Source organism: Aethalodelphis obliquidens, unplaced genomic scaffold (genome assembly GCF_003676395.1).
Source record: "Aethalodelphis obliquidens isolate GAN/ISIS:26980383/991018 unplaced genomic scaffold, ASM367639v1 scaffold63, whole genome shotgun sequence".
NCBI lineage: Eukaryota > Metazoa > Chordata > Mammalia > Artiodactyla > Delphinidae > Aethalodelphis > Aethalodelphis obliquidens.
Window position 1 is genome coordinate 10476738 of NW_020838007.1, and position 26815 is coordinate 10503552.

General features: G+C 37.5%; 1 protein-coding gene across 1 annotated transcript in view; it reads right to left on the reverse strand.

Moving 5' to 3' along the window:
- Positions 1-26815, reverse strand: part of NDC80 (NDC80 kinetochore complex component) — a 55432-nt gene that overhangs the window by 14743 nt on the left and 13874 nt on the right. The window contains exons 7-13 of the mRNA XM_027088551.1: positions 19024-19113; positions 16758-16851; positions 15184-15290; positions 14286-14430; positions 11706-11911; positions 8661-8813; positions 5688-5777 (exon numbers count right to left, since the gene is read on the reverse strand). Of these exons, the coding sequence (XP_026944352.1) occupies positions 5688-5777; positions 8661-8813; positions 11706-11911; positions 14286-14430; positions 15184-15290; positions 16758-16851; positions 19024-19113 (885 nt within the window). The remainder of the gene's footprint in view (positions 1-5687; positions 5778-8660; positions 8814-11705; positions 11912-14285; positions 14431-15183; positions 15291-16757; positions 16852-19023; positions 19114-26815) is intronic.

Genomic DNA, 26815 nt, shown 5'->3' on the forward strand with positions numbered 1-26815 from the left:
CCTCTCTTTCCAAATTTCCTTCCCTCTTTCCCCCCCTCCCTTCTTTCTTAGCTCTCAAGTTGCTTATAAGCAAAGAAGATACCATTAATTAATTAGATGATTTTTTTTCTTCTATGATTGAGATGACAGAAGCCACTAGACTGCCTCCAGTCAACCAACCAACCAGCATGAGACCTTTCCTTCTTCCTTCCAGTCAGTTTCAGGATGCAGGGCACACATTTTCTTCATGAAGAGAAGTAACCCCTCCAGCTCTTCTCTGGATCTCATGCCTTTTTATTTCTTCACAACCAGACTCAAATCCATCAATTCCTTTCGTTCCTAATTTTTTAAACTTTACCCTCTTTCCATGAACTCTCTCCCTCGTCATTAAAACCAAACAAACCCCTCCCATAAACAAACAAACAAATTACACACAAAAAACCAAAAATTTTTCCCGCACACCACTTTCCAGCTACTGTTCCATCTCCCTTCCTTAGATTCAAACATTTGCAATAGATTTGTAGTAGTCCCTGAAGAACTACCTTTTCGGATTATAGTATCTTCCTCTTTTACCATTCAAACTCCACCAGTAATATGCTTTCTGGCTCTTCTGGTTCATGAAGTTGCTCTTGCAAATGTCATGAGGAACACCTTTACGGCTAAAGCCAACACGCACCTTTCAGACTTAATCTGAGTAACATTTGTAGTTACTGATCACTCCCTACTGAAACCTTCTTCCTTGGTTTCTAAGACCATGGAAACTCCTGGTTTCCTCTTTAAGTCTTGGGAGGTCCTTCTATTTCTTTCTTATAGATTTCTCTTTCTCTGCTTGTACTTTGGATGCGGATGTTCTCCTAGTATTCTCACCTTGGCTGTATTCTCATTCGCTCACTTAGGAGAGCTCTCTCTCATTCTCACACCTGGGGAATCTCCTGACTGTAATTACATGTATGCTAAAAATATCTATCTGCATCTATATTATTTCCAAACCCCAACTGCTTACTGGACATTCTCTACTTTGATATCCCAGAGACCTGAAACAGCATATCCCAGCCTGAAATTCTCTGTTCTACAACCTTCTTTGTATTCTTTATCAAGGTTTTAGGACATCACCATTGACAAAGAATCTCTCTTTGACCAAACTACTCAGGATCTTCTGAACTCTCTTCTCAATTAGGCTGACTTTCGGGCGTTCATGTTTGTCTCTGTATTATCCAATTTTAAGCAAGAATCCTGCTAAGTCACTTTAACCAGAATCTCCCAGCCCGAATAACTGATCTGGTTCCTCATCCTCTACCACGCCCCAGGTGATGGCTGATCACCTTGGCCTGCCTTCAGCAAGAAACCTGTTAGGTTGGTTTAGCCAGAATCCCCCCTTACCCTGGTATTTCCTCTCAGTAATTTTCCATCCACTGATCCCCACTCTGCTCCCTGGCTATAAATTCCCACTTTTCTTTGCTGTATTTGGCATGAGCCTAGCCTACTACAAAACCTCACTGCAATAGCCTCCCCCTTGAATAAAGTCTGCCTTATCACCACTAACAAGTGTCATAAATAATTTTTCTTTAATACCATATACCAAAGCTGGACACCTGGACATTCTTAATTTCTCACTCTTCCTTAACCTTCACATCCAAGTGGACCACTAAATTATGCTGTTTCAATTTTTTTTTTTTTGGCCGCGCTGTGCAGCTTGTGGGATTTTTAGTTCCCCGACCAGGGATCGAACTCCGGGCCCTCAGCAGTGAGAGCGAGGAGTCCTAACCACTGGACCCCCAGGGGATTCCCTATTGTTTCAATCTTTAAATCTCTTTTCTCCATCCTCACTGCAGTAGCGTTGGTCTGAATCCTTATGGCTCAGAATACTGTTAGATCTCTTGTGTGTCTCTAGTCTCATGTACCTCTAACCTGTTCTTCAAAATGTCAACACTGTGAGCTTACTAAGATACACAGCTTTTATTCCCTTGCTTAAAAACCTTCAATGGTCCCTGCTACCTATAGAATAAAAATTCAACCAGTAAGCAAGAACAAGTAAGTCTCTTCAGAATTAGGTTTTTGTTTCTCCAGGCTTCTCCTCTATCCTATTGATAACTTAAACTCATGGTAATTCTTCTTTTTTTTTTTTCATGGTAATTCTTTAACATGCCATGCTCTTTGGTCTCTGGGCCTTCTGCAGTAGGGATGTGTGTGTATCCTTTCATGTATCCACTGGCCAACTCCTTCTTGTTATTCATCACTCAGCTCACCTACCACTTCCTTCAGAAAGAACCTTGTGCTTATCTTTGGTGTATTATAAGAACCCACAGCATGCTGTATTTACACTCCAAAAGTATTATGATGGAAGTGATTGTTTTCATTTCCACCTTTCCACACAAAATAAGAATTCACAAAGGCAGATATTACATCACCAACACTGATTACAGTACAGGCATGTATAGCAGACTCTTAAAAAAGTTTGCTAAACAAATTTCAATTGCTAATATTTAATTTAAACTTTACACGTTATTCATAAGTATGATTGGTTTAATTTTCTTCTTTTGTGATAATCTTCGTTAGGTTGCAGTATGAGGGCTACACTAGCCTTATAAATTCCCTCCGTATTTATAGTGTTTCCATTTCTCCTTTTGTTTTTTCCTGCTTTTTCTTGAATGGTTTAGGCAATTATTTTAAAGTACTTATCAGATTGATTAGTTTTGTTATTTTAATCTATTAATTTCTGTTTAACCTTTACTATTTCAAATGCTATTTTACCTTATGCCATCTTAACTTGGTTAAACTACCTGTCAAATTAGAAAAAATAGTTTTAGTTTTTAGTCTCAAGCATGTGACGTCACTGATCACTCCCTTTTTTTCCAGTTTTATTGAGATATAATTGATGTATAACATTGCATAGGTTTAAGATGTACAGCAAGATGATTTGATATATGTATATATTGTAAAATATTTACCACAAAAAGATTAGTTAGGATCACTCCTTTCTTGAAAAGTCTTCCCTACTTTGCCTTTTATAGCATATCCTCTTCTGATTATTCTTCAACTATTCTGTCTACTTCTTCTAAGTGCTTTTCCTACAATTTCCTTCTTTGGCCAATCCTTTGCCTCTTTCTTCTACAATTCTCCCTAAGAAATATCACCCACATCACTGGCTTCAACAATCACATATATACTAGAGACCCTAAAATCTGTACTTTCAGACCCAATATCTCTTTTATGTTCTGAATCTATTGCTTCAACTCCCTTTTGGTTTTCTGTGGTCAATGGACAGCAAGCTCATCTCCCAAGCTGTCCTGGTTACTCCCAGCACTAGGTTTTCCTCCTCTAGGTTGCCCACCCCAGAAAAATGGAAGTCACTGCTGATCCTTCTTTCTCTCCTTTCTTTTTTTTTTTTTAACTTTTTGCCTGGCTGCATGGCATATGGGATGTTAGTTCCCTGACCAGGGATCGAACCCACGCCCCTTGCAGTGGAAGCACAGAGTCTTAACTGCTGGACCGCCAGGGAAGTCCCCTCTCCTAGCTTTCATTTGGCCACAAAATGCTTGGGTCCTACCTCCTTAACATTTCTGAAACCTGTCCCCTTCTTCATTTTCTATTCTAATACTATGGTTTAACCTCTTAATTTCAGTTCCCCTCTACTAAGTCATTTTTTTCTATGCCCAAAGGAGTTTTGCAAAAAACATGCAACTCTGATTAGCATAATTGCATATATTGGTCTTCTCCAAATGGGCTTTATATTTCATATAAACTTTAGTTATATTTATCTTTGGAACATTAATATGGGGCCTAGCCTATTGTAGGCATTTCATAATCGCCTTCCCACCCTGCCCAAACTTTCCTGCCTATAGCTTTTAAAAAGTTTCAAGTCAGGGACTTCCTTGGTGGCGCAGTGTTTAAGAATCCACCTGTTGGGGCTTCCCTGGTGGCGCAGTGGTTAAGAGTCCGCCTGCCAATGCAAGGGCCACGGGCTCGAGCCCTGGTCCAGGAAGATCCCACATGCCGCGGAGCAACTAAGCCCATGTGCCACAACTACTGAGCCCACGCACCACAACTACTGAAGCCCATGCACCTAGAGCCCGTGCTCCACAACGAGAAGCCACCGCAATGAGAAGCCCGCACACTGCAACTAAGAGTAGCCCCCACTCGCAGCAACTAGAGAAAGCCCGCACACGGTAATGAAGACCCAACGCAGCCAAATATAAATTTAAAAAAAAGAAAAGAGGAAGCCATACAAGGCTAAATTCCTTTAAAAAAAAAAAAAAAAAAAAAAAAACCCACCTGCCAATGCGGGGGCCACGGGTTCGATCCCTGGATCCTTGGTCTGGGAAGATCCCATATGCCGTGGAGCAACTAAGCCTGTGTGCCACAACTACTGAGCCTGAGCTCTAGAGCCCACGAGCCACAACTACTGAGCCCACGTGCCACAACTACTGAAGCCCATGCACCTAGAGCCCATGTGCCACAACTACTGAGCCCATGCGCCTAGAGCCTGTGCTCCTCAACAAGAGAAGCCACCTCAATGAGAAGCCCGCGCACTGCAACGAAGAGTAGCCCCTGCTCGCCACAACTAGAGAAAGCCCGTGCGCTTCAATGAAGACCCAATGCAGCCAAAAAAAAAAAAATAAAACATAAAAAAGTTTCAAGTCAGTTGAAAATATGTTTCAGTCAAGAGGTTCCTATTGCTTGAAATTCACACCTTTTTGAGAGTCTTCAGGTTTACTGCCCATTCCAACCAGAGACAAATTGAACTGAAGCAGGCTAAAGGAAGACTTTACCTCAAATAACCATCATCCCTGGGGAACACCTGTTAAAGTAGTCCGAATTCCTATCTTCTTTCCATACTGTGATGTTACAAAACCCACAGATTTGTAGAAACCCCAAATTATAGTAACAATAGTATCATGAAACTTTTCACTTATCTAACAACATTTTTACTTTAAAAGTTATCTGTGAAATGCATAGATTTTATTTCCAGATGAGAGAAAATAAATGTTTGTATTCTCAAAAAAGACAGGATTTCTTTTATATCTTGAAATCTGTTAGCCAGAACACAATCGTTCTCGAAAAGTTGAATTAGCTAGGCGTTTCCTTTAACTGTTTGGTGTTATATAAATAATACCTTTTGCTTGCATTTGAGAAGTTTTTTTTAACTTTTCTTAATCAACTATAACAATGTTTACTCTAAAGGTTATTGAATATAATAGTATTCTTTCTCAGGTATATTGGTGATATTATGTTGCAAGTATCTCAGAAGCAGGAATTTTCTGAAACTACTTTTGGAAATAGACTTTTATAGGCATTTAAAGTTGAATCTCCCTGAATTCTATGGTCCTGAGAAATCTGGTAAATGGAAGTCTCCTAATGTATCATAGTTAGTTAGCTTCTAACTGCAAATGATAACATACTTACTTTTATGGTAGTCTCCTCAATTCCCTTTTACTATAAAAAGGAATATTACTAAATTATCTTAAGTTAAAGGAGGCAATTCTCCGTTAGAAAAAAAGCGAGCTTTACTCAGTTTCATATCACTTCATCATCAATGATATGGGAAGCTTAGAATGTTTAAGTAACTTAAAAAGTTACTTCAAGTATTTCTAGGTCAAGGGTGTACCTGACTCTCATTTTTCATAATATTTTATTAAAAATTCATTCCTTATCAATCAGAAAACACAAAATGTTATGTTTGTTTATAATGACTCTGTTTCATTACTTACTTGTTCTAAAGTATCCTCTAACCCCATCTTTTTATTTAGAGCTTTATTAGTTTCTTCTTCAGTTTGGTTCAAGAGTTCTTTGAGTGGTACCTATAAAATACATAGGAATGTGGGTTACATATGACATATGTAATTACAAAATTTCTCTCATGAGGCATCTTTTGGAGAAAAAAAGTGAAGCCATGGTGTCTTTAATCTAATACACCACCAGTAAGAAAATAAAACAAAAAATTTTTAATGCAATTTCTATAACTATAGAATGTAACTTGCTTTTGGTTTTGAATACTGCAAAATTCTAGATTTGCTTCTCTACTCTAGAAATTCACTGTTATTATTTAAACATTCTGTAAGTACACTTAGTTTAATTGAAGTACACTTGAAAACAACTTATATGTAGTTTTTATTTTTATGCTATGCTCTCTAGATGCATCATTTTTCTCTTAATCCTTTTCAATTATTTAGTCTTACAATTATCTGCTTATATTTCTTCTTTATTTTTACTTATTTATTCTTCTGGCCGCGCCATGTGGCATGCGGGATATTAGTTCCCTGGACTGAACCCGTGCCCCCTGCAGTGGAAGCACAGAGTCTTAACCACTGGACCGCCAAGTAAGTCCCTCTTCTTTATTTTTTTGCTCCTCATTCTAACTCTGTTGTAGAAGACTTGAAACATGGCAAATGTCCATCAGCAAGGACTGGTTGAATAAGCCACACAATGTAGGACTGAGGCTACAAAAGGAACGAGGAAGATCCTAACACTGTCAGGGAGAGGGAAATTCCCCCTCTACCCTTCTTGAGTTCTAGTGGCAGGACTTATAACAAAACTGAGAGAAAAGGGACTCTCACCACTTTCCCTTCCACCAGATCCTGCAGTCAGAGACCCTAGAGGCTGACATGGCAAGAAATCTTACTTTCTGCCTGCTTTGGCAGATATCCCAGGATCTCTCAGTGGCAGTAGTTTTCCAGCTGGTGATTTCTCCAGGCTGGCTTGTCAAAACTGCCTGGGAGAGGGAAACTTCCCCCTCCCCAACAACATACTACTGTGAGAGATCTGGGGTGGGTTGATCCGTGAATAATGGAAGGTGGGTGTCCAGATATAACTCAGGGACAGCCAGATGGAAGAGATGCATAGGGCAAGGTATGTGGGAAGAGGTGCAGCGCTTCTATGCTCTCTGGGCATGCCACTCTCCCTGCATCTCCACATGTACACCAACAAGCTCTTATCTGCTTGCATTTCTTATATTTATCTTCTATTCTACTGATTTTGTTTGAACACAGTACTTCATTCCTTCCCCTTTTTCTTTTATTGAGATGAAACTCACACTTTAAAATGGTTAAACTGAAATAATTAAGTTAAAATATTAATTTAACATAAAATTAACTCTTTTAAAGTGCACAACTCAGTGGCATTTAGTACATTCACAATGCACTCTCATTCTAGAACAATTTCATCACTCCAAAAGAAAACCCTGTGCATTACTATGTTTTCAGTAGGTCTTTTGAAGTCACTGCTGAGTTTTAATTTTGGCTGTTCTTTTTTGAGAGATGCAATTGCCTCTTTAATCTCTTTAAGAACTTTTCTCCAAATACTACTTATAACAGTTGGGGCTGCATCTTCTTGATGCTATTTCTATTTTTATTGTCCTATTATTATGTAAAACTATTTCCAGGGAGCCAAAAAAAAAATTTCCCTCTTTTCTGAGCATATGCATTCTTTCTGAACCAGGTAATCTTTTTTACAGCAATTTAATTCAGGAAATTGTTTTCTTGAACTAGCATGAAAAACTACTCAAAATAGAGGTGAGTAAACTCTATCTGCCTGCCTGCCTATCTATCTACCTACCTAGCTATTGCTTGAGAAACAATACAGTAAAAGATTAAATGTTTACTGGATGCATTTTTTTCTATTAAAAATGAGTTTAGCTTTATTTAATCAAAGTCTGTCCACCAACAAACTGTAATCTGGGAAAGTAGGAACTGTATCTTTCTAGGTTTTTTGTTTTTTTTTTTTGGCCACACTGCACAGTTTGTGGGATCTTAGTTCCCTGAACAGGGACTGAACCTGGGCCCAGCAGTAAAAGTGCCAAGTCCTAACCACTAGACCACCAGGAAATTCCTCTTTCCGGGTATTTTATCTCCAGCATCTAGCAGGTATGGAACGTAGTATGTACTCAATAAATAATTTATGGGATAAATGAGTGTTTCTAAGGGGAAAAAAAATGCATGCCTTTAGACTTTGATTGACATGCTTCTATTAAAAACTATTTTGAAAACTGACATTTTTTGGGGGGCCACTAAAATACTAAAATCTGTAAATAATTGAGAAGTTGAAATTAACATTTTTCTTCTCCAAATTACACCTTTGACTATATTTGAAAATTATGTGCAGTTTTCTCATTATTGACTCCTGGTGTTACTTAGTGCTCTATTATATCTCATGCCTTCATGTGTGTCCTTGTGCCTGAAACTTTTCCACAGACCACCCTCATAAACATCTCATCTTTGAAGATTTCATTCCAGGTTCACCATCTCTGTGGGGACTTTTCTCTCAATTCTGAGAACTGATCTTGTTACCATACCTTGTAAAGGCTTCTAATAAAGCACGTATATAGTATTTATTTTTATGTCTTTCTCGCTGAGGGGACTAGTAGCAACTTGAGAGCAAGTATCAGGTCATTTTTGTCTTTATAATCCTGGCGTCTATTTTATATGTAATCATATCTTTTATTGGATAGTTGAATAGGTGAAGTATGTAGAGAGGAAGACAAGGCTTTATAATTTGGAGAGTAAGGTACAATAGAGAGCAGATGTGTACTACCAAGAGGAAAGAAGATAAAAAGTTTCAGTGCTGTATTTCTATGTTCAGTCCTGAGTTATGGACATGCTAAAGTTTAAACTCTTACTTACAAACATTATGAGCCAGACATCAACCATATCATTTAAAAACCTTGTGAAGTACTCACGATTACGTACATAAACTTGAGCTCTGTATTTGACAAGGCAGTTGGCACCAGCTTCAGGATTAAACTTAATTTCAAAGTCATAACCTTTGGAATTTTCAGCACCCTTAGGGATGAGTTTTAATTTTCTCGCCAACTTATGATACTCTGCTAATTGTGTTTCAATCTGTAAGAAAAGAACACAAAAACAAACATTAAAAAAACCCAGAGCCCCATTCCATATGGTTTACAATTGGCATTTTTGGGCAGTTTTACACAAAATTATGTGTTTTTTAGTAGTTTATAATTTAGTATTTTTATAGTAGTTTATAATTTTTTTTAGTAGTTTATAATTTAGTATTTTTAGTAGTAAGAATGGCAGTTTTAAAATATAAAGAATGAAAGATTTTTTTCACATTAAATTGTAGGATAGTTTTAACACCATAATTAATTAGTAAGTAATATACTACTGTTCCTCCATTTATCTGACAAAGAGTTTGGAATAAAAGTCCATGTTTAGGTATTAACTAAAATTTACTTTTTAAAGTACCAGAGAAATTATGAAACGAAAACAAACTTAGTTTTGTCAATGTACAAAATATTTCATTTATCCAAAATTAGAGAAATGTAGTCACTTAAGTCTCAAAATACTATTTCAACTGTTTTGATAAAAATATTTTACTAATATGTTCCACATTTCCTGGTCTCCTTCCCTTTGTTCAAGGCTCTGTTCAAATTATATCATCAGAAAGGCTTTCCCTCTAATATAACACCCCCAATTTCTCTACCCTCTTGCTTTACTCTTCTTCATAGCACTTATTACTACCTGACATACATTATTTATTTGTTCATCTCCGTTAGTTGAAAGTATGCTCCATGAAAGCAGTTGCATCCCCAACACCTAAAACAGTACTTGGCATACAGTACCTAGTTTTTGATTAAATAAATGAATTTGCAGAGTCTAGGCAATTTATTTTCATACTGCTTCCTCCATTTAGTACATACTTAGTTTCTCATTGCTGTTATCCACCCATAAAATTGAATACTTTGAAAGAATGAAATGGCAAAAGTACTTATTGGAATCTGATTAAATAATTTGCAATTTCCAAAAATTTATCAGCTCTCAAAAGCAATACTACTTATATGTTAAATTTAAGATTCCTTATTAATAAATCAGGAAATCATTTCAACTACTATAGTAGCTCTCCAGGGACAACTAAAGTATGTAGGTCTATTTGTCCTTGCAGTAAATGATCACAGGGGTAGTTTCTTCTGTTTTTCACTAGGATTTTATTTCTGTAATAAAACAGCTTTCTCAAGCCCATGCACTTTATCACACCTAACTGCAGGGAGAGCAAACATGTGGCACATTTCTCCTTACCACAGCTAATTCAGACAGTGAAAACTCATCACACTCTTTCCTGATGAGTCTAGATGCAGCCTCAATGTCTATCTCAACAAAGAGCTCCAGAAGGACACTACCAGTCAGAGGTGGCATGTGGAATAAAAATCAGTCTAGAAATAATGGTAATGGGTGGAATGTTCGTTTGCCTTTTGCATTCTGCTACCATTCTTTAATATCTCTCCTACTCAGTACCCTAAGGCTTTCTTCTCACTGTCCATGGCCCTACTCTTGCCCTTCATAGGCCACTGCTTACCCACTTCCCAGATAACTTTCTCCTTTCAGCCTGATCCTCCAAATCAAACATAGCATTCATACAGCTAGATTTCGCTAGTTAAACAGAGTTTGCCTAAGTCCAGAGACTCGTAACTTCCCCTTTCCCACACAGTGCTTGAGAGAGAAAATATATTAATAATTGTTGAAGTGACATTTCAGGTTCCCGACCTAGTCTAACCACACTTTATTTTATAAATAAGGAAACTGAGGCTATGAGAAGTCAGAGGACACGCTGAGGTCACAGAAACGTGGTGGCAAATCCAGGGCTAACACAGGTTTACCAAATTCTAGGTTCAAAGACTTTTGGGATCACCACCACAGCCTATTTCTTATAAATGTATATTTTTCTCCTTAATACACAGGGACAGAGATTACCAGGTCAGGAGTATGAGGGAGCACATATGAATCTCCAATAGCATTACCTACAATTCAGCTTGTTATTTCTGCTACCTTACTGCCACAGATCCTTATCTGACTGGTTTGCTCCCTTCTACCCATTTTTCACATTACCAAAAATGAGATCTTTCTGAAATATGATCTTATCTGTTTAAAAATTTTAAAGGCTTCCTGGAGCTTTCAGGATAAAGTTCAAACTTCTAAACGTGCAAAGGATCTTCACCACTTGGTCTCTGCTTATCCTTGAATCTCATCTTCTGCACATGCTCCCGTCCCTTGCTACTAAGCTCCAGCCATACGAAAACCTTAGGGTACCAGAGTGCACCATGCTATTTTCTCCCTGAGCTTTCCCACAGACTTCTTTGTTTGCTGGCTCCCCTAGCCTTGCCATGCTAACTCTCCCTTATACTTCCCAATTCAGTTCAGGTGTACATCTTCAAGGAAGCCTTTCTAAAATCAACCTCCATCCATCTCCCCACACCATGCGCACCAAAATCTTGGTTAGGTGTACTATATGCTCCCTCAGTACACTGTGCAAACCTCTATTGGAGGTCTGATCTCATGGTAGAAAATATCAACTAGAATGGAAGTTTCTTAAGCTTCTATGTCTTTTTATCTCCCCTCTATGCCCAGCATGGTAAGTGGCACACAGCAGATGTTACATAAATGTTTAAGTAGTGAGGAGGTAAATGAAGAAGTGACTCATATCCACTTCTGGAATAAAAGGCTTGGGATTTATGAAAATTATTTTCATGGCCTTAGAGACTTTTTTGCTCACTTCTTGTTTCACTATTGGAAAATACAGGCTACCTTAAAAATGACAGAGAAATTGGGCTGTTATTGAATTGACATAAAGGGATGAGTGTGTTTTTAGTATAATGTCAATGCTGAAAAATTTTACCTCTTTAGCCAATTTATTCTACCCACTCAGTTGTTCTTAACTGGGATAGACTTTTACAAACGTAAGTCTGAATGAAGTGCCACTCTGGGAATGGTATGACATACCGCCTCTTTGCCTCGGGCATATTTCAGTTCCTCATTCCACAACTGCTGCTGTTCAGCCTCCAGGTCCTTGGTTAATTTATTAATGGTCTGCTGCAATTCATTTCTTTCATGATTTATTCTCTCAATGTCTGCAACTGAGTACTTCTGGTTATCAACAATATTCTGTAGTCGAGAATTCTCCTGTTTCATTGTTTCACATTCTAGTTCTGCATTGAAAAAGAAAAAATTTGTTAAGTTCCTTCAATTCCTACAAATAAAGTGTGCCGTTATTTAATAGAGTTGACCCCCACACATGATTATGATTAAGAATTGTTAGACTTAACAGATAGTCTGCTATTGTTCAGTTAAAATGCTTTTAATACTCCTACATGATTCTCTGCAAAAAGTCAGAAAAGCTACAAGTTTTTCACAAACAAAAAATATTTATATAAACATACATCAGTTTATTCTTATTTCACTGATATTTTCAGTGGTTTCATAAGATATTAAGCAACCATAATGGTTAGGTTCTTGCTTTACTAAAATTTGTAATCATGAACGATGATATTGTACCAAGAGAAGATACAAACAGCAAATGATCATGAAAGGGGAAGAAAAGTTATCAAATTTATAATATTTGGTGTTCTATCGAACAGTGACGCCAACATTTTATGACTCATAGCTTATCAAAAATATGACAGTATTTTTAAGCAGACTGGGATAAATGGATGAGGATGCTCATGACCAAAGGGGTCACAGAAATCATCCTGAGGGCTGAGAGGATCAAAATCTCGGCTTTGTTATAACTCATTCGTATTGTAGTACTGTAGTTGGGAAGCTCCACACCTGAGCTCAAAATGAATTAATGGTTGGTTTAAGTAAAACTTCATTTATTACAGGAATCGGCGCAAAAAATCCACAATATACAATATCTATAGAGTTACATATGTCTCATTCACACTCTTGGCCATGAATGACTTCAAATAATCAAGAAAGTTAAAAAAATTCAGAATAAAATATTTTAGGTTAACAGTTATCAAATTATTGTCTCAAACTAAATCACTGTGCAATGGCAAATGATTGCTGAAGTATTTCTCTCTCTCCTACCCAGTTTGCCACTACTGGAAAAAAAGTCTCACAAGAGAAGTGGGAAGGATAAAAATTCTCTAGATTAAATACCAATAAGGAAGATAAATTATTAATATTATAAAGTATTGATTTAATTACATTACAAACATTGCTATAATAAAAAATTAGTTTATGGCTCCTTGTCGTCATGGAGAACAAACATTAGTGGTCAAGTTTAAACTATTTAAAGAGTTGGTTTACAGCAAAGCTAATATATGTAATCAGACTTATTTGGAAAAAAATAAAACAATTTATCAAATACTCCAGATAATTATTGTCCTTGATTTTTGACAGATGATCAATATTCCATAGACTAAGAACTAAATCAAATATCCTAAGGACTATCTACATAATTCCTACATGACACAGATACAGCCCGTAAAACACTAAAAGAATAAAACTGAAGCAGGTTGAGGTCTGGGAAAATAGTATAGTAGGTCCATATAGTTATTTATTTATTTTGTAAACTGCCAGCCAATGGCTCGATCTCCTTTTGGCACCATAGAAGCAACAATCAATTCATGTGTCACAGTATTTTCAGGGTTTTATGATTAAGATCCATATGTGTTTATGAAAACAAGGTTAGGAGCACACCAGATATAAACAAGCTTTTTTTAGTTGGGCTTTTATAGTACTAGCATCTTTCCATCTTATTTTCAATCAACTTAAGCTGCTGAGTAGCTTAGGAGGTGGTGATAGAGGATAAGGCAAATATAGCAGACTGAGACCAGCAGAGATTTAAAAATCTGGCTTATTAATTACAAGGTGGAATAGAAGATATATTTATATTCAGGCAGCTTGTGTTCTTAGATAAGGTTCCTCTTGGCTTTAAAAAGCCAGGTGTCTGAAAACATGTTAGAAGGTGTAGTAGGTTGAATAATGACCACCGAAAGATAGGAAGTCCTAATCCCTGGAATTTGTAAACATTACCATATTTAGTAAAGGGGTCTTCACAGATATGATTAAGTATTTTGAGATGAGGAGATTACCCTGGATTATCGAGGTGGGCCCTAAATGCCATCACAAATGTCCTTAAAAGATAAAGGCAGAGAGAAATTAACATAGGCAGAAGAGAGACACCCACACACACAGAAGGTAATGTGAGGATGGAGGCAGAGACTGGAGTGACAGGGCCACAATCTCAGGAATGTCATCAGATACCAGAAGCTGGAAGAAGCAAGGAATGGATTCTCCCACATAGTCCTGGGAGGAAGTGTGGCCCTGCCGGATTTCCGACCTCTAGCCTTCTGTGAGTGAATAAATTTCCATTGTTTTAAGCCACCAAGTTTGTGGTAATTCATTACAGCAGTCTCAGAAAACTAATACATAAGTCACTAAAAACTTGGTTGCCTGATACATTACCATTAGAGGCAAAAAAGATACAGATGACAAAGCTGTCTCTACATGTGATAAGTCCCACACAGGTCCCCATCCCAGTCTGAATGACCTTTTTCAGCATTTAGTTGTGCTTACCTACTCTAGAAATTTCTTCATCGAGGCCATTCAATTTCTGGTCAAGAATGGCTGAATGAGACTCCAAATTGCTCATGTATGCCTGATATTTTTGAACATCTGCTTGTAAGGAAGCTTTCAGTTTTCTCAATGACTCTAGGCGATTCTAAAAGAAGAGAAAGTGCGATTAGTTATTCTTGTCAATAATGATGCCATACTTTACTTGAAAGTTAAAGCAATATTATTTAAATTCATCTTAGAGAAAGGTAAATTAGTTTCCTTTTCACTTTTAGAGGGAGTCAAAAAAACTAAAACGGTAGCTTACTGTTATTACCCAATTAAGAAGATGTACGTACTTTTCAGAAGTCAGTTTGGGACAGAAAAAGTCCAGGGCCAGAATGAAAAAGAACAAACATTTAAAATCTGTTATTTTACAGAACAGTCTAGGGGCTTCCGCAATATAAAACACAAAATAAAATTAGATATCTGTATATTATCATTTAGCTTTTAGAAAGACCTCTGGATACAATATATTATATAAACACATTTATTACCATTCTCTTTCCACTAACTACAAAACTCAGGGCCTCTTGTAAGTAGTGCTCCCTAGAGGTATATAACATGCGGACCTTGTTCTAAAGATCTTTTTGGTCTTATGTAAATAGGTAAGACTCTTTCATCATATTCTGAACACTATTAGTCCAAGACTGACAGGTCACAAGGGAAAACAAAGCTCTAGGGATACCAAACATGTTTTCTTAGGAGTTCTGTCCTATGTAAAAAAAATTAACTTTTAAGAAGCTTGTTTTTTTAATGTATTTTTTAAAAAAATAGATAAAGAAACAGCTGGTGTTGTCCAAGGAGACCCAAGAGTATAAGTAAGTGTATAAGCCTGTTGAAGATAAGCATGTTTACTAACCGGTTCTTTTTCTCTTTCTTGTTCCAATCTTGCAATCTGTTCATTCAATGCTCTGTTTTTTGCTGCTAATGATTCCAGCTTGGAAGCATCTACATTAAATAAATCCTCTGGAGAAAAAACCCAGAAACTTCATAAGGTCTCAAATCTGCCTAAAAAGTTCTCCCCCAGGTTTTTACCATTGCTCTCTCCCTCACTTCCTCTAGTCTCTACTCAAAACATCCCACTGAAGGACATCCTACCGTCTGTAAAACTGCAACCCTTCCCTTTGGTCCACCACACTCTCTACCTCCCTATCCTACTTCATTTTCCTCCGGAGCACTTATCACCATTTGACTTACAGTTGTTCATTTGATTATTGTCTCTAATAGAAGGTAAGCTCACAAGGGCAGAGATTTTTACCTCTTATTCATTACTGTATCCTCGGTGCCTACATGGTGACTGGTATACAGTATGTATATAATAAATATTGTTTGAATAAATGAATATAATTCATATGCTTAATTAATTATAACACAATATCAAAGCAAAGATGCTTTCAGTGTTAGATCACTATGAATTTTCCTCTTAAAAAAAAAGACAACATCATTTTCTTTGCTCCCCTTCTCATATGGACAAGCTGAAATTGTCCCGCTTCTTTTTTTTTTAAATATTTATTTACTTATATGGTTGCGTTGGGTCTTAGTTGTGGCTCGTGGGCTCCTTAGTTGTGGCATGTGAACTCTTAGTTGCAGCATGCATGTGGGATCTAGTTCCCTGACCAGGGATCAAACCCGGGCCCCCTGCACTGGAGTACAGAGACTTAACCACTGCGCCACCAGGGAAGTCCCTGTTCCGCTTATTCTTCAGGAAAGTATATCCCATGGAAACAGAAGAGAATGCTTTCACTTTTTATGCTAATAGTGGCAGGGTGATCTCCTATTTTGATTGATTCCATAGTCTTTGGAGGATCGCTTTACACGTCTTAAACTTATCTATTTTACCTACCACTCTGGCATTTTATATACAAGACTATTACAAAAAAGGAACAACAATGTAAAATAATACTCCGAAATATTTTAAAGTTAGCCAGTAAATACCGAATGTCACTAGATTAGCTAAGTGGAAAAATAATTTCTTTCTTTGGAAATATCATAGCCCATTAACTATGTGACATAAATTTTGAAAGAGACCATAGATCTTTTGACTAACCAGTACTTTAATTTCTAAAATAATAAGGCAAGGATATCACAGGGATATCATCCCCCAAGAGGAATAACATTTGCTGATTATATTGTGTGCTCCGGGTAGCACATTTGACATTTTATAAACATGGCCATCTAATCCTGCAAAACTTTGTTAGAAAGGTTAAGTAGTTTGTTAACGTCACACAGCCAGTAAGGGGTCATGCCTCAGGTCTGACTCCAACACCAGTATTCTTTCTGCTTAACCTTTACTCCTCTCCACCAAAGAAACAGTTATGATAAAAATCAGGAGGCATCTAAACGCATTTACATTAGGCATAGTAAGATGGGCTACAACTCCTTGAGTGGAGTTAAATGACCCAAAGCAAGCACTCTAGGAATGAGAACACTTACTCAGCTTGGACTGCAACTCTGCATTCATCTCTTCAAAGCTGTCGGCACCAGTCATGAAACTCTCATAGCATTTTATGGTGTAGTCCAAAAACAACTGATTGGGATAAGCAGATTTAAAAACAAAGCCATGATTCTCTATTTAGTTTATTTCATTTTTCTAAGTAGAAGTTTAAATTTGAATTAAAAAAATAAAAGTCAGGAACACTAAGTGGTTACATGAACTCCTGTAAATGAGATACAAACCTAGGGGATATCATTAATTATGCTGCACAGATTTACTTAGTCTGCTACTTCTATAGTGAATAATAGGGATGAAAAGAATACTTCAATTTGGATAAAAGTGATACTTAGTAAATGGTTAAAAAAAACCCATATCTTCAGAATTTTGAGAAGGTTAGACAAGGAAGCTTATTAATAAATATAATTCAACATAAAATGTAAACTTGAGCATCTTTAGGGATAATCTAACTAATTAAAAATTTAAATGAATTGCTGATCATTTAAGTCTAATTAAACTGACAAGATCTAGTTGTGAAAACCAGAACATAATAAAGGCTATAATTTACATTGTAACTTCATGCTAAAACATGGCATGGTTAGTAGAGATCTAAACAGTAGACTATTAGTACTCTTAATATTTATCCAAGAGAAAATAATACTCTATTTTGCAATTCTGAGGTGTTTTGCTTACTGAAGATGTGTACTTTGTTAGGAGGCAAGGATGGCTGATCAGAATTTTCCACAGCCAGATGAAGTACACATCCCTCAAGATAAACCAATTCCCTTTGTGCTGATTCTCTGCTTACTAAACAATCTTCTTACTACTTGGTTGATACTGAAGGGGTGCCCTGAATAGGGGGTATGAGTATTTTTGTAACTGGAAAGATGTGTCAGTGGTGGTAAATTAATACATTTTTATTCTTTTTCAGATGTGAATTTGGTAAGAGTGAACGTTTCCTTAAAAGTTTGGTCAATTGTGATTTTGCAGGTTAAAAAAAAATTGAATTTCTAGATCTACAAAGCTGAGGCTCAGAATCTGATGAAGTTGGATACTTTGGTAACTCTTTTTAATTAAATTTAAAATTAATTTTTACTTTAAAATTAAAAATAGCACTTTATAATTTCCCAAGTGCTTCTCTATATATTGTCATCTGAAATAACAGCTAGAATAGCAAGAATAACTTTTACTGTTTTAACATTTAGGATGAATATCAATAAATTTAATATTTAGTCATTTAGTAGGTATTATAATTTTATTTGGGTGAGAACTGAGGCACCAATAAATCTAGTCTAGTACACATATTGCAACATGGGAAGAGAATTCTCTCAAGAGGATCAAAGGCTTGCTAGCTGCTTCTCCAGCAAGGATCACTGATGAAGTAGTAATGGGGTATGATATTCTTTGTTTGAAAAAAAAAAAGCAACACTACCATGCCAGTCAGTTGATACATCTTTCTATTTGAACTATTTCCCAGGTAGTAATAAAAGATGAAGCTGAGGTTATTTCCACTTTCTTTTTATGACAAATGCTCCAAAGAGTGAAGAACAGAGAATTTTTTTTTTTTTTTATCTTTAGGGTCCTACATAGTAGGACCTATATATGCTATAGGAACTATATATGCTGGGGACATTAATGTTTAATCTCAATACTATAAATTTATTCCTTGGAGTTGGTGTTTGCTCCCTTTGGATATATAAATTTATGTATTTTAGGAAATAGGGTAGGGTTAGTTACATAGTTAAGGCTCCAATACAGGATGGTTTGGGAACCAATTTAGACCATCTATTTACTTTTATCTCAATCACTTTTGGAAGTGGCAACTCTTAAGTGCAAGATGCCTAACTAAAAAGCCAAAACAAACAAAAAACCCACATGCCATCTATTTAAAGACCCAGTCTTTCAGGCTTTGTGTTGACAAAATACTATATTACAATAATGATGCCAGTATTGATACCTTCATTATAAAAGACAGGGGAGAAAGAGAAATATTACATCTGTACATATAACAATAACATTATGACATAATTCTAATTGCATTGCTTTTTTAAGTTACTTAAAATTTACAAATTTCCATTCCTAGTTACTTTTAGGAAACTACAATGTGATTTCAAGAGTAATTCCATTGACTAATATTTCCCCAAATCAGTTTTAGCAGATTTTTCAGGAAGCAAAAAGCCAAGTTCTACAAAAGAACATATCACTTTCAATAATAACACATTTAGTTAATATTAAGATAACTATAATGTTTACAGTAATGTAAGGTACCTTATTATGCATAATTCCATCTTCAGTTTCTTCTCCCCAAGGCTGTCCGTCATCAAATAAAGGTGAGCTTTCTTTCATGGCATTATGTAACTATTTAGTACACAAGCAAAATATTAAGTTGATTAAGTTTCTGAGGAAAACACATAGCTTTCATGTTTTGTCAAATTTGTTTTCAGTGTCATTTTTAGGAGCATTCACATTACTGCCTGACAAAGTCTCGTGAGAAGTTATTCTTTTAAACCTTAGAATATAATCCTTTTGATATTTTAGTAACTAAACCCCTTAGGATTAAAAAAGGATGGGCTCCATGTTTAGTTCTATTCTATAGTGAAAAATATGCTGATCTTTTTTATACACTTACTGAGAACATATACACACATTTAAAAAAAATTTTTATTTTATTTATTTATTTTTGGCTGTGTTGGGTCTTTGCTGCTGCGCACGGGCTTTCTCTAGTTGTGGTGAGCAGGGGCTACTCTTCGTTGAGGTGCACAGGTTTCTCATGGCAGTGGCTTCTCTTGTTGCGGAGCACGGGCTCTAGGCACGTGGGCTTCAGTAGTTGTGGCACGTGGGCTCAGTAGCTGTGGCTCGTGGGCTCTAGCTGTGGCTCGTGGGCTCTAGAGCACAGGCTCAGTAGCTGTGGCGCACAGGCTCAGTTGCTCTGTGGCATGTGGGATCTTCCTGGATCAGGGCTCAAACCCGTGTCCCCTGTGTTGGCAGGCAGACTCTCAACCACTGCGCCACCAGGGAAGCCCCCTACACACGTTTTAATGCAATTCTGAGAATCCAAAACAGAACTGCCACAAAAAGTAAGCCAAAAGTAATTATTTCTCTTTTATATAAACTCAATTTTGGTGCTCAAATGTTATCTACTGTCTCCTTCAGACTGTATAAGCATGCACTTTAGATTGAATTTTACAATATAAAATCTTCAGAAATACAAATATTTAACCTTGAAAGTGATAACAGATAATAAATTATAGCAAACATTCAGATGTTATAATTAACAAGCTAAAAGGAAAATGCCTAAAGGTTTTTAAGGCACATAAATTCCATTTTGGAACACATGTTTTTATAACTTGTTTTAGAAATATAACCTTTTAAAAATAAAAGAAAATTAGAAAATTTAAATGAAATTGCTATAAAATGTAAAGATATCAATGTATATCTAATATAATGAAGACTAAGCTCTACAAAAATGGACTATGCATTACGAGTGTAAAAGAAGAATGTGGTTTCTGTTGAAAATATTTCTTTACATTTTCTTACCCTAGTATTCATATATAGATAGGATTGCTGAGTGGGGATACTGTCCTTAGTCTAGAGTAGCTTGTCCTATCTGCTCCTTTCCTATTCCAAAGGCGCTCATTAGACCTTTTGTATATCTAGGGTGGATGAAGGTAAGCTCTATCAACTCATCCTTTACCTCTTCTTCCCTTGACAAGGCCTCAAGTGACAATCAGATTTAATTAAGTCTTAAAGACAAGTAAGGCAGAGCCCAAGATGAAGAATAGAATCTCATATCTTATCATCAGGGTAGATAAAGACAGAGTTTCTGTTGCCTTGTCAAAGGTCCTTGTGAAAACTCTTGCTACTCTGCAAGGTTCAAGGAGAGCCTTACAAGGGACAAACAGATCCCCAGGAACTATAGGAAAGACTCTTACTACAATAACTAGAAGTTCTTCTGTACTGAGAAGATTTGGTTGAAAATGTTTCAACCTGAAATTGTATAGAGATAACCAGAAATATGGACTTGAGTAATCATTTTTTACCCAGAGGTGGCATTTACCAATAAAATACTACTCCTTCATATTATAAAAGGGTATTATATTATAAGAAAAGAAAAGGACTCAGAGGGATTTGAGATGAGTAACGCCCTAGCCCACTTTGGTTATTAACCAAAAGGTTAATCACAGAGCTGGTGGAGCATATGCACCCTCCTATTCATGTTCCTTGGTAGAGGGGAGACGGGGCAACTTTGGCAAAACTCCTATCACTCAAACACCGTAATAAGGATGTGCTTATAAGCTCTGTGCTAAGAGGCATAATGAGAGAGAAGAAATAAAACTTTACTTACAAAACATTAACAAACTGAATTCAGGAGTATAGCAAAGGAATAACCAACAATGAACAAACAGAGACTATTAGGGAACCAATATCCTATCATGTCATACCAACAGGTTGAGAAAAACAATCATCTCAATAGATCCTGTAAAAGCATATGATAAGGTTCAATGATTATTCTTGATAAAAATTAGAAAGAGGCAGATAAGCTTCAACATGAAAAACATTATCTTCTACCTGGAAACATCACAATTAAATGATAAAACAGAAAAATTTTTGTTTGAAAACAGTGGTACCAACAGAAATCAATCAAGAACAGTAATAATTAGGCAATTCAATAAGAGCAGACAACTACAGGTCAATATCCCTGATGAGAATATAGAGGCAAACATTTTCAATAAAATATTAGCAAACCAAATTCAGTAGCACTTTGAAAAGGTCATTCAACATGATTAAGTGGGATTTATCACGGGATGCAAGGATGGCTCAATGCATGCAAATCCATAAGTGTGATACATCACATTAATAGAATAAAAAAACCAAAATCATACAACAACTCAATAGAAAAAAAGTATTTGACAAAATTCAACGGCACTTCATAATAAAAACTCTCAAAGTGTGTATACAGGAAATGTACCTCTACATAATAAAGCCCATATATGACAAGCCCACAGCTAACATTATACTCAATGGTAAAGAACTGAAAGCTGTTACTCTAAGATCAGGAAAAAGTTAAGGATGCCCACTGTTGCCACTTTTTTTTTTGCTGTACGCGGGCCTCTCACTGTTGTGGCCTCTCCCGCCGCGGAGCTCAGGCCCCAGACACGCAGGCTCAGCGGCCTTGGCTCACAGGCCCAGCCGCTCCGTGGCATGTGGGATCTTCCCAGACTGGGGCACGAACCCGTGTCCCCTGCATTGGCAGGCGGACTCCCAACCACTGTGCCACCAGGAAAGCCCCACTATTGCCACTTTTATCCAACATAGTACTGGAAATCCTAGCCAGAGCAATCAGGCAAGAAAAATAAAAGGCATCAGAATTGAAAAAGAATAAGTAGAATTATCTCTATTTGCAGATGACATGGTTTTATATACAGAAAATCCTAAAGCCCCCTCAAAAGCAAACAAACAAATAAAACCTGTTAGATCTAATCAACAAATTCAGTAAATTTGCAGGATACAAAATTAAAATACAAAAATCAGTAGTGTTGCTATATACTAATGACAAATTATCTGAAAAAAGAAAAAAGGAAAATGATACCATTTACAATAGCATCAAAGCAATAAAGGAATAAGTTTAACCAAAGAGGTGAAAGATCTCTACACTGAAAAGTACAAGACAGGGCTTCCCTGGTGGCACAGTGGTTGAGAGTCCGCCTGCCGATGCAGGGGACATGGGTTCGTGCCCCGGTCCGGGAAGATCCCAGATGTCGCAGAGCGGCTGGGCCCATGAGCCATGGCTGCTAAGCCTGCGCGTCCGGAGCCTGTGCTCCGCAACGGGAGAGGCCACAACAGTGAGAGGCCCGCATAACGCAAAAAAACCCCACAAAAAACAACTAAAAATAGCATTACCATATGACCCAGCAATCCTACTCCTGGGCATATACCCAGAAAAAACCATAATTTAAAAAGACACACACACCCCAATGTTCACTGCAGCCCTATTTACAATAGCCAGGTCATGGAAGCAACCTAAATGCCCATCGACAGACGAATGGATAAAGAAGATGTGGTACATATATACAACAGAATATTAATCAGCCATAAAAAGGAACAAAATTGGGTCATTTGTAGAGACGTGGAAGAATCTAGAGACTGTAACACAGAGTGAAGTCAGAAAGAGAAAAACAAATACTGTATATTAACGCATATATGTGGAACCTAGCAAAATGGTACAGATGAACCGGTTTGCAGGGGCAAAACTGAGACAAAGATGTAGAGGACAAACGTATGGACACCAAGGGGGGAAAGCGGCAGCAGGTGGGGGTGGTGGTGTGATGAACTGGGAGATTGGGATTGACACGTACACACTGATGTGTATAAAATGGATGACTAATAAGAACCTGCTGTATAAAAAAATAAATTAAAAAAAATGCTTCTGCACCTCTAGTTCTTGCGGAGGTTGGCATCTTCAGTGAAGTCTCCTATTGCAGGAGGACCTTCAAGATGGTTGATGTAGAGATTACCTTCCTCCCCACAAATACATCAGAAATACATCTACAGGGCTTCCCTGGTGGCGCAGTGGTTACGAATCTGCCTGCCAATGTAGGGGACACGGGTTCAAGCCCTGGTCTGGGAAGATGCCACATGCCGCAGAGCAATGAAGCCCGTGCACAACAACCACTGAGCCTGCGCTCTAGAGCCCACAGGCCACAACTACTGAGCCCATGAGCCACAACTACTGAAGCCCATGCACCTAGAGCCCATGCTCTGCAACAAGAGAAGGCACTGTGATGAGAAGCCTGCACACCACAACAAAGAGTAGTCCTTGCTCGCTGAAACTAGAGAAAGCCCGCACAGCAACGAAGACCCTACACAGACAAAAATAAAAATAAATAAAATAAATAAATATATAAGAAGAAAAAAATACATCTACATGTGGAACAAGTCCTACAGAACACCTACTGAATGCTGGCAGAAGACCTCATACTTCCCAAAAGGCAAGAAAATCCCTACGTACACGGTCGTGTGGCTGAGAGGGTCTTGGTGCTCCAGCCTGGTGTCAGGTCTGAACCCCTGAGGTGGAAAAGCCGAGTTCAGGACACTGGACCACCAGAGACCTCCTGGCCCCAAGTAATATCAATCGGCGATAGCTCTCCCAGAGATATCCGTCTCAATGCTAAAACCCAGCTCCACCCAGCAGCAAGCTGGGCACCCCATGAGAAATAACTAGCAAGACAGGAATACAACCCCACCCATTAGAAGAGAGGCTGCCTAAAATCATAATAAGGTCACAGACACCCCAAAGCACACCACCGGACGCGGTCCTGCCCTCCAGAAAGACAATGTCCAGCCTCATTCACCAGAACAGAGGCACCAGGCCCCTCCACCAGGAAGCCTACACAACTCACTGAACCAACGTTACCCACTGGAGGCAGACACCAAAAACAACGGGAATTACAAACCTGCAGCCTGCGAAAAGGAGACCCCAAATACGGTAAGTTAAGCACAATAAGAAAACAGAGAAATACACAGCATGTGAAGGAGCAAGGTAAAAATCCATCAGACTAAACAAATGAAGAGGAAATAGGCAGCCTACCTGAAAAAGAATTCAGAGTAATGATAGTAAAGATATCCAAACTCCTGGAGATAGAATGGAGAAAATACAAGAAACGTTTAACAAAGGCCTAGAAGAACTAAAGAGCAAACAAACAATGATGAACAACACAATAAATAAAATTAAAAATTCTCTAGAAGGAATCAAAAGCAGAATAACTAAGGCAGAAGAATGGATAAGCGACCTGGAAGATAAAATAGTGGAAATAACTACCGCAGAGCAGAATAAAGAAAAAAGAATGAAAAGAATTGAGGACAGTCTCACAGACCTCCGGGACAACATTAAATGCACCAACATTCGAATTATAGGGGTCCCAGAAGAAAAAGAGAAAAAAGACAGGGACTGTGAAAATATCTGAAGACATTATAGTTGAAAACTTCCCTAATACGGGAAGGGAAATAGTCAATCAAGTCCAGGAAGCACAGAGAGTTCCATACAGTATAAATCTAAGGAGAAACAAGCCAAGACACATACTAACCAAAGTATCAAAAATTAAATACAAAGAAAAAAATATTAAAAGCAGCAAGGGAAAAGCAACAAATAACATACGAGGGAATCCCCATAAAGTTAACAGCTGATCTTTCAGCAGAAACTCTGCAAGCCAGAAGGGAGTGGCAGGACACATTTAAAGCAATGAAAAGGAAAAACCTACAACCAAGATTACTAAACCCAACAAGAATCTCATTCAGATTTTTAATTTTTTTTATAGAAGAGATTTCCCTTTTTATTTTTATTTTTTATTATTATTATTTTTTTTGTGGTACGTGGGCCTCTCACTGTTGTGGCCTCTCCCGTTGTGGAGCACAGGCGCTGGACGCACAGGCCCAGTGGCCATGGCTCACGGGCCCAGCCACTCCGCGGCATGTGGGATCCTCCCGGACTGGGGCACGAACCTGTGTCCCCTGCATCAGCAGGCAGACTCTCAACCACTGCGCCACCAGGGAAGCCCCCTTTTTATTTATTTAAATTAATTAATGTCTGCGTTGGGTCTTCTTTGCTGTGTGCGGGCTTCTCATTGTGGTGGTTTCTCTTGTTGCGGAGCACGGGCTCTAGGCACATGGGCTTCAGTAGCTGTGGCATGAAGGCTCTAGAGCTCAGGCTCAGTTGTGGCGCACGGGCTTAGTTGCTCCATGGCATGTGGGATCTTCCCAGACCAGGGCTTGAACCCATGCCCCTTGCATTGGCAGGCAGATTCTTAACCACTGCGCTACCAGGGAAGCCCCTCATTCAGATTTGAATGGAGAAATTAAAACGTTTACAGACAAGCAAAAGTTAATAGAATTCAGCACCACCAAACCAGCTTTACAACAAATGCTAAAGGAACTTTTATAGGCAGGAAACACAAGAGAAAAAAAATACCTACAAAAACAAACCCAAAACAATAAAGAAAATGTTAATAGAAACATACATATCAATAATTACCTTAAATGTAAATGGATTAAATGCTCCAATCAGAATACACAGACTGGCTGTATATATGCTGTCTACAAGAGACCCACTTCAGACCTGGGGACACTTACAGACTGAAAGTGAGGGGATGCAAAAAGATATTCTATGCAAATGGAAATCAAAAGAAAGCTGGAGTAGCAATTCTCATATCAGATAAAATAGACCTTAAAATAAAGACTGTTACAAGAGACAAGGAAGGACACTGCATAATGATAAAGGGATCAATCCAAGAAGATATAAAAATTGTAAATACTTATGTACCCAACATAGGAGCACCTCAATACATAAGGCAAATGCTAACAACCATAAAAGGGGAAATCGACAGTAACACAATCATAGTAGGGGATTTTAACACCCCACTTTCACCAATGGACAGATCATCCAAAATGAAAATAAATAAAGAAACACAAGCTTTAAATGACAGATTAGACAAGATGGACTTAATAGATATTTATAGGACATTCTATCCAAAAACAACAGAATACACTTTCTTCTCAAGTACTCATGGAACATTCTCCAGAATAGATCATATCTTGGGTCACAAATCAAGCTTTGGTAAATTAAAAGAAAAATGAAATCGTATCAAGTATCTTTTCCGAACACAATACTATGAGACTAGATATCAATTATAGGAAAAAAACTGTAAAAAATAAAAACACATGGAGGCTAAACAATACCCTACTAAATAACCAAGAGATCACTGAAGAAATCAAAGAGGAAATCAAAAAATACCTAGAAACAAATGACAATGAAAACATGACGACCCCAAACTTATGGGATGCAACAAAAGCAGATCTAAGAGGGAAGTTTATAGCAATACAATCCTACCTCAAGGAACAAGAAACATCTGAAATAAACAACCTAAACTTACACCTAAAGCAATTAGAGAAAGAAGTACAAAAAAACCCCAAAGTTAGCAGAAGTAAAGAAATAATAAAGATCAGATCAGAAATAAATGAAAAAGAAATGAATGAAACAATAGCAAAGATCAATAAAACTAAAAGC